This window comes from Canis aureus, chromosome 10 (genome assembly GCF_053574225.1).
Source record: "Canis aureus isolate CA01 chromosome 10, VMU_Caureus_v.1.0, whole genome shotgun sequence".
In the NCBI taxonomy this organism is placed as follows: Eukaryota; Metazoa; Chordata; class Mammalia; order Carnivora; family Canidae; genus Canis; species Canis aureus.
Genome location: NC_135620.1, coordinates 57,323,074 through 57,335,747, shown reverse-complemented (window position 1 = coordinate 57,335,747; position 12,674 = coordinate 57,323,074). Strand labels below are relative to the sequence as shown.

Here is a 12,674-nt window from a genome sequence, read left to right as displayed (position 1 = left end):
ATTTGGAGGTTCGAGAGAGAGTGAGAACTGTCTATGTCAGCAGCAAAGCCCCATGAGATGAGCAAAACCTGTTCTTAGGAATCGCTGCATGCTTAGGAAGGCTGCATCCCCTTCACCTACTCTATGTCCCTGGTTATTCGCAGGACAGTCATTGGCAGGTGTAGGCCTGCACCAAATACCTGCTATTTGGGTGAATAAGGTTAGATGATGGGAGGGACAGATCTTGGATGCAGGATAACTGTTCTCCCCCATCAGCTTCTTAGCCAAAGCGAGCCCAGGGAACATTCTGGTGAGCGGCCAGATAGCCTTCACTAAAAATCCTCTCTCCCCCTCCCTCTCTCCCCCCTGCCACAGCATCCAGCGCCGGCTGTCCCTCCAGCTCCCCATCCTCCACCACGCCTACCTCCCGTCCATCGGAGGCGTGGACGCCAGCTGTGTCAGCCCCTGCGTCAGCCCCACCGCCAGCCCCCGCCACAGACACGTGCCACCCTCCTTCCGAGTTATGGTCTCTGGCCTGTAAGGGTGGGAGGCCTGGGGCCGGGGCCTCCCCCATGACAGAACCACACGGAGCAGAGGCTACAGGAACGCTGTCAGCTCTGGCTGCGGAAAAGCTGGGCGCCACGGCTGGCCTTGTGGGACTGCTCGATGGCACTCAGGTGGACAGGATGGGGGCACTTGGCACCTGACCTCGCGCCTTATTTGTGAAGTTTTTATTCTTTCACAAAGAAGAGGAATGGAAATGACTTCTTCCTTGATGTCTGCAAAGAAGGAGGAGCTGGGATATTGGAAACTTTGCAAAAAAAAAAAAAAAAAAAATCCTAGACAAGGAGAAAATCACTAGAACTCCAGCTAGAAGTCACCGAGTGTCCCTGAGCAGCCTTGAGAAGAGGCGAGGGGCTTCTGGAGAAACCACCTCTGCCTCTGCACACGCATCCCTGGCTGTGGGCCCCCGCCCCCCGCGGGCCAGCCCTTCTCCCCTCTGGGGAAGGAGGCGGGCAGGGCAGCCAGGCCCCCAGCTGCCAGTCCAGCCAACCCCAGCCTTCCTGGAACAGGGAGTCTGCAGGGCAGCCAGGTGGCCCGAGGGCTGGGGTACGGGACCAGGCTGACTCACGTGCCTCCCGGTGGGACCTTACTCTCTGATAAATGCCACACATTAACACAATAACACCCGTTCTGGGACTGTGGGGATTTAGGGCACGTCACTGCAGACACGCTCTGCAGCAATCACTGACAGTCGGTCATGCACCCACCACGTTGGCCACGTCCTTGTGTTTGTATCAGGTGTTCCAGTAATCAGGGGGACCACCCGAGCTAATCATGGAATGTCTGTTCCCAGCAAACACACTAAAGAAAGACTGTGCACTTTAACCTCTCATCAGGGCCCAAGGGCTGGCTGGGGTTGGTTTTTTTCCACTGACTTTGTTTCTGACCAAAGTGAATGGGGCATTCTGCTAGAAGACATCCCTGTAGTCGTAGGGAGAGAGTTGCTAGCCAAGGGCTCCCCTTGGCTTCCATCTGGACAAGCCAGGGAGCCCCCCCGCTTGGGGGTCACGGGGGTGACCTGTCAACACGCTGGTTCTCATTCATAAGATCACTCTTCCTTTTCAACTGAACCTCAGAGAGCACTGGCCTGGGCGCCAGGCAAACCCAGGCTCAAGTCCTTACTCCATGGCTGACTCCCTCCATGACCTTGGGAAAGTCACTGGTGTCTCTCTGAGCCTGTTTCCCCTCCCCAACAAATTGGGGTTGGAATAACACCCGTCTCCTGCCTACCTCACAGGGTCACTCTGAGGATCAAAACTTGATCTTGTCCAGGAAAGCTTCCTACCAAACAGTGAAGCAGCCCTGACCCATGAGGTATCAGGATGACCATGACCTTCGGCCCCCACGACCGCCAGGGGTTTGGCCCAGAGAAGCTCCCAGCACAGCCCTCTACCAGGATAAGCTGGTGGAGAGAGGCTCCCGACGACTTTTGTGACATTCCTAGACAGGTTCGTTCTTTGCTTAAAGAAAGACCTGAATGACAGCGTCCAGGACGTCTGCACAACTGAGCGGTTGCTCACTCCCTAAAGAAACCTAATGGCAGCTTCAACAGGCAGGCAATAATCTCTTCCCAGACCACTGAAGTCAGGAATATACTGCTGTCACCACCAGACTTTGACAAAAAGGGCCCACAGGAATCTTACCATCGCCAACATTTCAAAACACCCTCTTTCACGTAGCATAGCTCCCCCCTCCCCTCCCCCCCCAGAGAGGTTATGGAGGTACTGTAGCTTTTAGGGAAAAAAAAAATGTCAACACATCACAGGTCAAATTGAAGTCATTGTCTGTTTAGGCACTACGAATCTCGAATCTCGGTGTTGTCACTCACTGTGTATTACCAGTATTTACTTGCTTTCTTGATTTCACCAAAACCAGATTTAATTTAAAGGACCACGTTAATTTTTCCAAGGGAAGGAGACAATTCATTGTACATAATGTATACACACACACAAAAAAAATATACCTGTAGAAATATTATTCCAGCATAGCAGGAAACAAAAAGAAACAAAAGTATTGGGCAGTCGGAGGTGAGTGTGTGCGTCCGTAACCCGTTGTGACCCCCTCAGCGTGCACAGTCTTCTAGGTTAACCCACAAAGTACATTTTCTGTCTTAATGATACTGTAGGTTCACCCTTTTTTTTTTAATTTCCCTGCAAATAACGAGACCCACAGAAGTGACTCTAGCTATCTAACGGTTCTGTTCTTTTATACGCAGCAAACACACCGTACATTTCCGAAGAGGCTTCAGCCTGAAGGCATTTTCCAGTGACGTTAGTGCACAAACGCTTTAAATTAGACTGGGACTGCCAGAATCAAATGTAAATGAGGAATTTCTCGTACCCCTATTGCATGGTATCAATTTTTAATAAATTGTTGCAAATTTGTTTTTATGAATAAAAGGGGAAAAAAAAACAGCCAGTCCTCTTTAATGCCTCCTCGTCCCAAAGTGCAGGTCCCATCAGGTCCCGTTCCTCCTCTCAGACACGGGGCACAGTTCTGGGGTGCCTCCTCAACTTCCTTCAGAAGCTGCCCTACCCTACCCTCTGCAGATTGTAACAGAGCAGCGCTGCCCCCCTGCGACTGCAGCTGCTGGATCCCAGGGTAGGGACATGACCTGAGCTGGGCCAGGACTTGCCTTCTGCAGGATTCCTCCATTTAAGGAAATTTAGTCAACCATGAAAGAGAAAAGAGAGCCGATATGGAGAGAAATAGGATCAAGAGATGGGCCCTGATGGTGTCTGAATAGCTGGTCAGCTGTTCCAGAAGGCCGGCAGCACCCTGGCCTTTCCCATGATGGGAAGGATTCTCAGTTCTCCAAATAAATTACTTTTTTTGGCTAGTTAAGTCCAGTTCCCATCTGTTGCAAACAAGAAGTCCCTAACTAACCTAGAAGCCTCACTGCCTCCCCAGCCACGACTCCCCCTCTAGGCCTGACAGCCTGTGGTTTGGCCCCATTCTTTCCAGCCTCCTCATGTGCCTCCCCACCTAGAGAATGCACTTCCTGCACCATGCTGAGCCCTCAGCCTGCAGCTCTATTTCAGATACCCCCATTCTTCAAGGTCCCATCCAAAACACCCTCTGAGATCCCTCCCCATGAAATTCTCTCTTCCTGTTTTCTGTACTCAGGACGCTGTTCCCCTCTTGTGGCACTGGGTACATGCTCACACTGGCTCCTTCTCCCCACTCCAGACCAGGAGCTCCCTGAGGATGGGAGTCACATCTGCTTCCTGTGTGTCCCACCCAGCAGCAGGCCCTCCCAGTGGTTCAGAACAGTCTTCCGTGAGACTTTTGCAGAATTAAACAATTTGGCTGAGGCACATCCATGTTGGTGGCTGGGTCTGAAAGACAGAGCAAAGGCAAGGTGGCCAAAGCAGCCAGGGGAGGCCCGCAGCCATGTGACTGGGTGGAGGCCAGAAGCGGGGACTGGACCCACAAACATCTTTGGAGGACTGGTCCCAGGTTGGAGCTTTCTAGTGCTGGATCCTCAGTGATGAGCCTGCCAAGGAACAGGCCTCTTGAACCTTGACTGGAGGAGGACTCTGCTCCATGACATCTAGGTTACCTAAGTAACAGGGAATATTTTATTCCACAGAGCTGAAAGTCTTAAAGACGCTGAATGCAAAAGTAGAAATCTTAGAAGGTGATACCAGTAATGCAATGGTCACCTGGATCACAAAATCAAGTCCACACTCAGAGCTTTGGAGTGGGGTGAGATTCAAGGGGCTGCCGGCCTCCAGGCTCCCGTGATGACAAAGAGCTATTGGCTTGGCACTCTTCGCTCTTGATGTCTTGGCTGCTGTCTGGACTCTGGTTTATCATATCTGTAACTGGAGAGCTCTGGCACTCGTGGTGAGTTAGGGCTCTGTGTCAAAAGGAAAAGCCTTTGATTCCCCTCCATCTGAATTCCAATGCAAAAACCCTAGAGCAGTGTTTCTGAAACTAAAAACCACAGGGACACCTTTTAAGACACAGTGTCGACTTAAATTGTCTTTATAAAGTTACCCAAATATGTTCAAACGAAATATAAGCTCATGCTTACATCTTTCATATAAAAGCAAAACAAATTTATAAACTCAATGCAAATAAAATGACAAAACCAATAAAAATCGTATTAACAACATTGATTTAATGGGATAGATGAGGTTTTGCAGAAAAATAAATTGTAGCTCACAACATGAGCACAGCACCGACCGCTCCCAAGCACACTCCTTTGAGCTCAGCCTGCCTGGTGTGATGACTCAATTATCACACTGCTTTTCTTTATTTAAACCACTGTGAAAACTTCATTTGTTCAGCACTCCGTGATATCATGTGGCCTTCACTTGGCTCTCACAGATCACTTCCTGCTCAATCCACCTTTGTGTTTTTCTCCTGAGCCATCGACAATGATGGGGCCACCCAGGTAATACACACAAATCAAATGGTGATTGAGAGATGATGTTCACTGAGCACTAGGCAAAGTGCTTTGTGGGCATTAAGCTCATTTAAATCTCGCGGGGACCCCAGAGTCGGAACAATTATTGCTGTCCTTCTGCAGCTAAAGGTACTCAGGCGGCAGAGGATGAGTGCTGTCCTGAGCCACACAGCTGAGATTGAGAGGGGAGTTTAGCAGGCACAATGCCAGGACACACCCTCTTCACCACTTCCCTGAATTGCTCATCAGAAGCCACTGGATTCCCATGACCAGGAATATGCCTAGTTAGATGATCTTGAAATAAAGGTACAATCTTTTTGAATTTAGTAGATTTGCACACTTCTGTGATTCATCCCTGCATCCCCCGAGGCTCTAAGCCCCAGTCTGAGCGTCTCTGGCCAGGACAGTGTGAGCAGGGGAAGCTCCCACTGTACTGACGCGCAGGCAAGCCAATGATATGCAAAAAGCTACAGCAGAGACAGAATCTGCCCTAGCTGCCCATTGCCTGGCCCCCACCCTCGTCCCCGACCACTGCACCAGGAGCGCTCAGGCCTCCAGGGTCCAGTTAGACTCTGCTCGCCTGGAGCAGAGGAAGAAGATGGAAGATGCTCCCCCTTCTGGGGAGAAATGCCAGCTTTAGGTGGGATATTTGCTGCTTAAAAATGATCAGGCTGGTAAAAACTGGAAAATAACCAAATGCTATCAACAGAACAGGGAAAAAAGTGATATAGTATATTCACAGCAAGGAATTACAAAAAAAAAATTACAAGTACATGTGATATGAATGGATCTAAAAAAAACCATGCAAACTGAAAGAAGCCAGACATAAAGAGAATGTACCGGAAGATTCCAATAATATCAAGTTCAAAAACAAGCGAGGCTAATCTATTAGACATCAGAATAGTTGTTGCCCTTGGCGGGATGGGTAGTGGGAAAGATGGTATGAGAGGGGCTTCTGGAGGCCGGTAATGTTCAAGTTCTTTTTTTTTTTTTTTTTAAGATTTTATTTATTTACTCGTGAGAGACACAGAGAGAGAGAGGCAGAGACATAAGCAGGCTCCCCGCAGGGACCCCAATGTGGGACTCGATCCCGGGTCCCCAGGATCACACTCTGGTCTGAAGGTGGTGCTAAACCACTGAGCCACCCAGGCTGCCCTCAAGTTCTTGATCTAAGCACTGGTTACAGGGCTGTGTTCACATCATGAAGATTTTTTGAGCTGTACTTATGATGTGTGATTATACACATCTATACACACATGCATATACATATAATCACACACAATATATAAATATATAGTCACACACCGTAAGTATATACCTCCATAAAATATGCCTTTTCCTGGGCAGGAAAAGAAATCAGTGTAGAGTCTACGAATATTCTGCAGCGTAAAGACAAACAGTAGAGAACATGCTAAGCCTGGGGGCGCCTGGGAGGCTCAGTCACTTAAGCATCTGCCTTCAGCTCAGGTCACGATTCCAGGGTCCTGGGATTGAGCCCCCACGCTGAGCAGGGAGCCTGCTTCTCCCTCTCCTTTCTGCTGTGCTTTCTGTCGCTATCTCTGTCTCTCTCTTGCAAATAAATAAATAAAATCTTCTAAGAAACCAAACCAAAACAACAACCAAATAAAAAAAAAAAAAGAAAAGAAAAGAAAAGAAAAAAACACGCTAAGCCTGAACATGCTCTGGGAAAAGATGTCCTACAGGAAACAGAAGGAAATGTCAAATCTCGTTCGATCTAGAGTCTCAAGAAAAACACAGTCAAACCTGATTTCTGTGAGACAAATATAGATTTATAGATAAATTGGTGAGGCAGTGCACTGAGAGAAGAGAGAGAGGGAAGGCAGGAAGGGAAGATTCTGGGATCACGGTAGTGTCAGCAGCCCACACATTTAACTCCTTCCTCCTTCTAATTCCTTGCTACAGTGGCTCACCCAATAGGGGAAGTCATGCGACGATTCTACCTAGACCATTCCTGAAACCTAGAGAAGATGTCTCATGCGCACTCCTAAAAGCTGTTTCCACTGTGTGGGGAAGAGCCGGGGACGAGAGCACCACGGGCCAGCCTCTTCCTACAGCCCGTGGAGAAGGCCACCTGGGAGTAAATTTCAACTCCGTAGTGGGAAAGTCACTGGAATATTACCAGCGTCTCCGGATTTGGTTTCAGAGCTTCCGCCCTGAGGTCTAAGGACCACGAGATGTGAAGCTGTATTCTCAATATAGGCTTGCAGGAAGTCGTGGTTTCATGTGATTGCTGCAGGACAGACCTGCAACCTCCACTTTCGCTCCCCCCGCCTTCCCCAACCCTGTGCGTACAGCCTGAAGGTGGGGGTGAGGTGGGCCTAGTGGATCAAAACTAGAGGATGCAAGAGAATGTGGAGTCCAGGGAGCAGCAGCCAACTCTTTTGTATCCCCTGGAGAACAGGGTGGGCATTAGACAAGTTCTCCTCCCCTATAAAATGAGGGGCACCCAAAGTTTTCTTCGCTTTCGTACCCTCTTCCCACCACCACATAGGGGACGGTCAACACCCTTTAGCTGAAAACTTCAGAACCACTGGACTGCCTGATGCTGGTGGGATGTGGAGAGATGGCCCAGCTGTGGGTGGCTATTCCCTGTGTGACTTGGCAGGAGACATGGGTTTCCCATCGGGTGGCTGGATACTGAGGAAAGTTGTGGAGGGTCTGGTCATCTTAAGAAAAGCGACGGAGTGGTACACCTGTGGGCAGGCTGAAGAGGAAGGAGAAGACTGAACTTCCGGAGCAGGCTTCTGTATCTTCTTGCTGTTCTCAGAGCATCCCAAGGCGCCAGGGTAAACACGAACGCAGCATCAGTAAGAATCCCTTGTGTCATCTCCAAGGAAACTCCTACCCCAATAAAATCCTTCCTTTTCCCACATGGCTTTGCAGAAGCAAGATCTTTCTTTTTCCCATTGCCTGATTTCTTCAAAATATATGTCAAAGGGGGAAGATATGCCTTGGTAGGACAGATATTCTCATTTGCTTAGCATCTTGGAGATGAACGTTACAAGGGGTCTGCATTTATTTCCCTGCCAACTTACCTCCAGTTCTGGTCATGTGATGTCTAAGGGGCCTTTCTAGGGGAGGCACAGCCGGACAGGGACAAGCCTAGCAATCATGTCATGGTTAAAGGACAATTTGGGGGTAGTGGGAAAGCATGGCAAGGCAACTACTACCTTCTTTGGGAAGTCGTCAAATATAAGGTGCTGTCCTACTCCTCATCGCTTCAAAGTGACCAAGGAGGATGGAATGCAGTAAATTCCACCGAGACAGTTTTAGCTCATGAACAAAATCGTTTACATGATGAAATAGAGTGGCCACCCCATCTCTAGAAGGGTTCAAATCAGGAGGCTAGAGACAGAATTCCTCCACTGGGTGAGAGGTTGGAATGGATAAGCCCAAAAATCTGTATTTCAGTGGTTGCAAACTGACCACATGCATGTCATATGCGGCAAACAGACATGTTCGCTTCTGTTAGCACAACGTTTCCCTACAAAGTGGTTTTTCTCATAATCATTATCATCATCATCATTATTATTATTTAAATAAAATCTGCATTTCTAGTTTCTTTTGAGAAGAAGAAAAGAGCTGATTAGAGGTACTCCTTTATGTAGGTCATATGTTCTTTAGTTCCCCATAGCCACACCACACCCTATTATTACCCAACATCAAGGCCAAGTGTCAATTGACATTTACATTCTGCTTGCACTGCAGGTTTTTTCCCTTACACTCAGCCCACTTCACTCATGTATATTATTACTTGCTTTCTCTCTGTAGGCATTTGAGTGGATGACTTTTGCTATATTCTATGGCTCTCAGCCTTTATTTAAAACAATGGCAGAGAGCTATGTTCATCTCAATTTTCCCTCTCTCTTCATGCTCCCTGGAGATTCGTAGTGCATGTGAACAGCATAGAAATCACTCAAAAGCCATCTTCACCCAGTCCTGGAGCTAGTAGGCTCCCAATAATCCAATGGAAAGAAGAAAGGCAAAAATATATATAATCAATTAATTAACTAACTAATTATTTAAAAAAAAAGAAGAAGAAGAAGAAGAAAGGCAACACCTGAGATATGCTTCAGCTGATGGGTCATGAAGCCACACCAGCTCTTCAGGATGATGGTCATTTTCTGTTTTAAAGGGACATTATTTCTCATTGAAGGAACATTACTATCTAATTGACTCCCATTTAGGAGACTCAGAGCCCCCTGTTAGTTAATGAAACCAGGAAGAAACAGAAAAACCTTTTTGTCTGCGAGCCTGAAATAAAAGTAAGAGAGTTTGAGCAATGATCTAGATCAAACACATGTTGGGAGATCCCTACTAGCTCAGAGAACCTATGATTCCTAGAATTCCTACTAATATTAATAGCTAGCACTTCTTAAATGTGTTCTATAACCAGGTATTGTATAAACACTTCACATGGGTATCTCACATAATTGTGTAATAACACCACAGGAGAGGTATTATGATTATCCTTAGTTATATAGATAAAGAAACTCAGTCACTGAGAGGTTAAGTAACTTATCCAAGGTCACACATCTAGTGATGATGGAGCCAGAATTCAAAATCAGACCATCTAACTCCAGAGACTCTAGAAGAAGTGATGAAGGAACCACCAAGATTTGATACTTAACACCCCAATGGGATTTCTTCCCCCTCCTGTTAAATAATATTGCTACATTTCTTGCCAAGCATATCAAGAACATAAAACACAGATATTCTAATTTTCTTTTCTCTGCCTTATAAAGATTAAACTAAAAATAAAAAGATCAACTTAAAAATATTAAAACCATCTCATATATATTGTATGATACAACAATGTTAATAAAATAAAACATGTTAAAAAATAAATAAATAAAATAAAAATAAAACATGTTTACCAAATAAAAGCCCTAGAACTATTCTGTCTTGTTATGTGATTCTTTAAAATATAAAATAAATTAAAAAGCAAATTTCCCTGGCACCAAAGTTCCTTTGGCAGAATTTGATTCACTTTTAATTTATATTGAAATATAAATATATTTCAATAAATATAGAAAATAGAAAAACTCTCAAGGTCTGCAATGTCCAGTCATCCCTTCAAGGTTCTTTTTTTTTTTTTAAGATTTTATTTATTTATTTATTTGAAAGAGAGCACAAGCAGTGGGGAGGAGCAGAGGAAGAGGGAGAAGCAGATTCACTGCTGAGCAGGGACCCTGACTTGGGGCTCATCGTGGGGCTCAAACCCAGGAGCCCAAGATCACAACCTGACCTGGAAGCAGATACCCAATAGACACCTATCTGAAGATTCTATATTAGCTAACAAGTATTTAACCTGTGGAGTCAAATCTCCATTGTGTTCAGTCATGCGAACTTTGATGGGTGGACATTCGTTACAGTGATCCTACTGGGGAGGGGGGCTATTTTGACTTCTGAGATTATATCATATGATGAGGTATGCAAACAAAACTTAACATTGTTTCTCTAATTCAGTATTTTACAGAAAACTGCCTGAGAATCCTATTTGCAAATGACTTGTGGATTTAAATGAACCTAATTCCCCTAAAAAATTATGTTTCTGAAAATCATGTGTGCCAAATAAACATGAATTCTTTAGGCTTCTTTTGAAACGAAAATTATACTACTCATGAATAGATCCATTAGAAAGGATATGATGATGTTTTGCTGACCAGAAAGCCTAAAATTTTAAAAACGTATTTTCAGTAAGACTGTACTCCTTCCTTAATAAGAGACTAAAAATTATCCTATAGTAGAGGAGGAAGAAATTTGACAAGGAAGACAACTCCAATAACTTGAAGCATAATGGTCATTAGTGTATGTAATAAACCCCTGTATTGAACAGAAAGAAATACAAGATTTTGATAGAAAATCCATTTCTGGGATCCCTGGGTGGCGCAGCAGTTTGGCGCCTGCCTTTGGCCCAGGGCGCGATCCTGGAGACCCAGGATCGAATCCCACGTCGGGCTCCCGGTGCATGGAGCCTGCTTCTCCCTCTGCCTGTGTCTCTGCCTCTCTCTCTCTCTCTGTGACTATCATAAATAATAAATAAAAATAATAAAAAAAAGAAAATCCATTTCTCTTGCCTTCAGTAAATAAATGAGTCGAAGGAATATGTAAAATATACTGACTTTAAGGGTGTCAAATTATTGGAGGAACCGGGTGGCTCAGCCACTTGAGCAGCCAACTCTTGGTTTCTACTCAGATCATGATCTCAGATGCTGGGATTGAGCCCAGGTCACATTGGGTTCCACGCTCAGCAGGGAGTCAGCCTGGAGGTTCTCTCTCTCTCTCCCTCTCCCCCTCCCCCTGCTCGTTCTCTCTCTCAAATACATAGATAAATCTTTTTTAAAAAGGCTGTCAAATCAGTAACATTGTAGGGGAAGGAGGTGGGTATTGCTTGGTGCTTCTTTTAAGCCCTTTGACAAAACTGAGAATACCCAATACACCCAGGGACAGTACAACATGAAGGCCACAAGGCGTCGCTTTCTGACAACCTCTTGCATTGCAGCTCACAATAGTCTCCTGAGAAGGAAGGGAGGGTAGGGAAGGGATGTTAACTACATTTTGATGTAATAACCAGAAGTGCATATATTAGAATACACAATTAATGTATCCAGATCAAAGGAAGTTTCCCTAAGCTGAAAACTTAAATCTTTTTTTCATTTTTATTTTCTTTTCCTCTGGAACTACACTGAGCCTGTCGGTATTAGGAATACCAAGGTGAAAATTTTCCATCATTACCTCTTGGACTTCACAAACATTCAGTGGGATGTCCTGGGTATGGATTATGATTCTTACATTACAGATGAAGAAACCAAGCCTAGAGAGTTTGTAAGGAGGGAATGAAAATTCCAGTGGCCAGGTTTTCTGACACCTGCCACCCCAACTGGGGACTGTACGCCTTGCCCCTCCCCACATCCCTCAGAGTGAAGGTGCTTGGGAGCAGGGTGTGGGTGTGGCTATTTTGCTTTTTGGAAGTTGGCATAAATATTTTATATAAAACTGCCTGATATTAATTTGTATTTGTTTATTTTTATAACATAAGGCTTCAAAGAGTTTTCCTGGGTGCTCTAAGCCACCTTGGGCTGTGTCTTGGATGGGTTTCCAAGGAAGCTCATTTTGTTGTGTTATTTGTGTGTATTTGTTTGGTCAGGCTGCCAAAGTATAGATTGTGTGGTTGAAACAAGAGACATTTATTTTCTACAATTCTGGAGGCTAGAAACCCAAGATCAAGAAGTCAACAGGGCTGATGTCAGCTAAGGTCTCCCTCCTTTGGTTTTAGATAGCCGGCTGTCTTCTCCCTGTGTTTTTACGTGGTCTTCCCCCATCTGGTCTGTGTCCTAACCTTCTCAGTCAGATTGGAACCTCATTTTGCCTTAATCACTTCTTTAAGGGCCCTATCTTAAAAAAATAGTCACATTCTGAGGTCCTGGGGGAGGGGGCAGTGAGGGCTTCAACACACGAATTTAGAGGAGACATAATTCAATTTGCAACAGGGTGGAAAAGGTTAGAAACCTGCATTAGAAACCTCCAACTCTTTACCATGACAATGATGGTATTCTAGTCTGTGTTCTTAATCTACAGCTCCCAAGAGTTGGATGTCATGTATTTCTTTCTCTAAGAAAGTTCCTTAACTTAATCTGCTTTTTGTATGTGACTTTCTTGATTGTTTCTTGTAGCTCAGAGAAAAGGTTTATGA

The 12,674-nt window shown here is 45.5% G+C and overlaps 1 protein-coding gene across 1 annotated transcript in view; it reads left to right on the top strand.

The window, feature by feature from the left end:
* Nucleotides 1-9,123, top strand: part of GABBR2 (gamma-aminobutyric acid type B receptor subunit 2) — a 355,033-nt gene extending 345,910 nt beyond the window's left edge. The window contains exon 19 of the mRNA XM_077912663.1: nt 355-9,123. Coding sequence (XP_077768789.1) covers nt 355-520 — 166 coding nt within the window. The 3' untranslated portion in view covers nt 521-9,123. The remainder of the gene's footprint in view (nt 1-354) is intronic.
* Nucleotides 9,124-12,674: the final 3,551 nt, after the last annotated feature.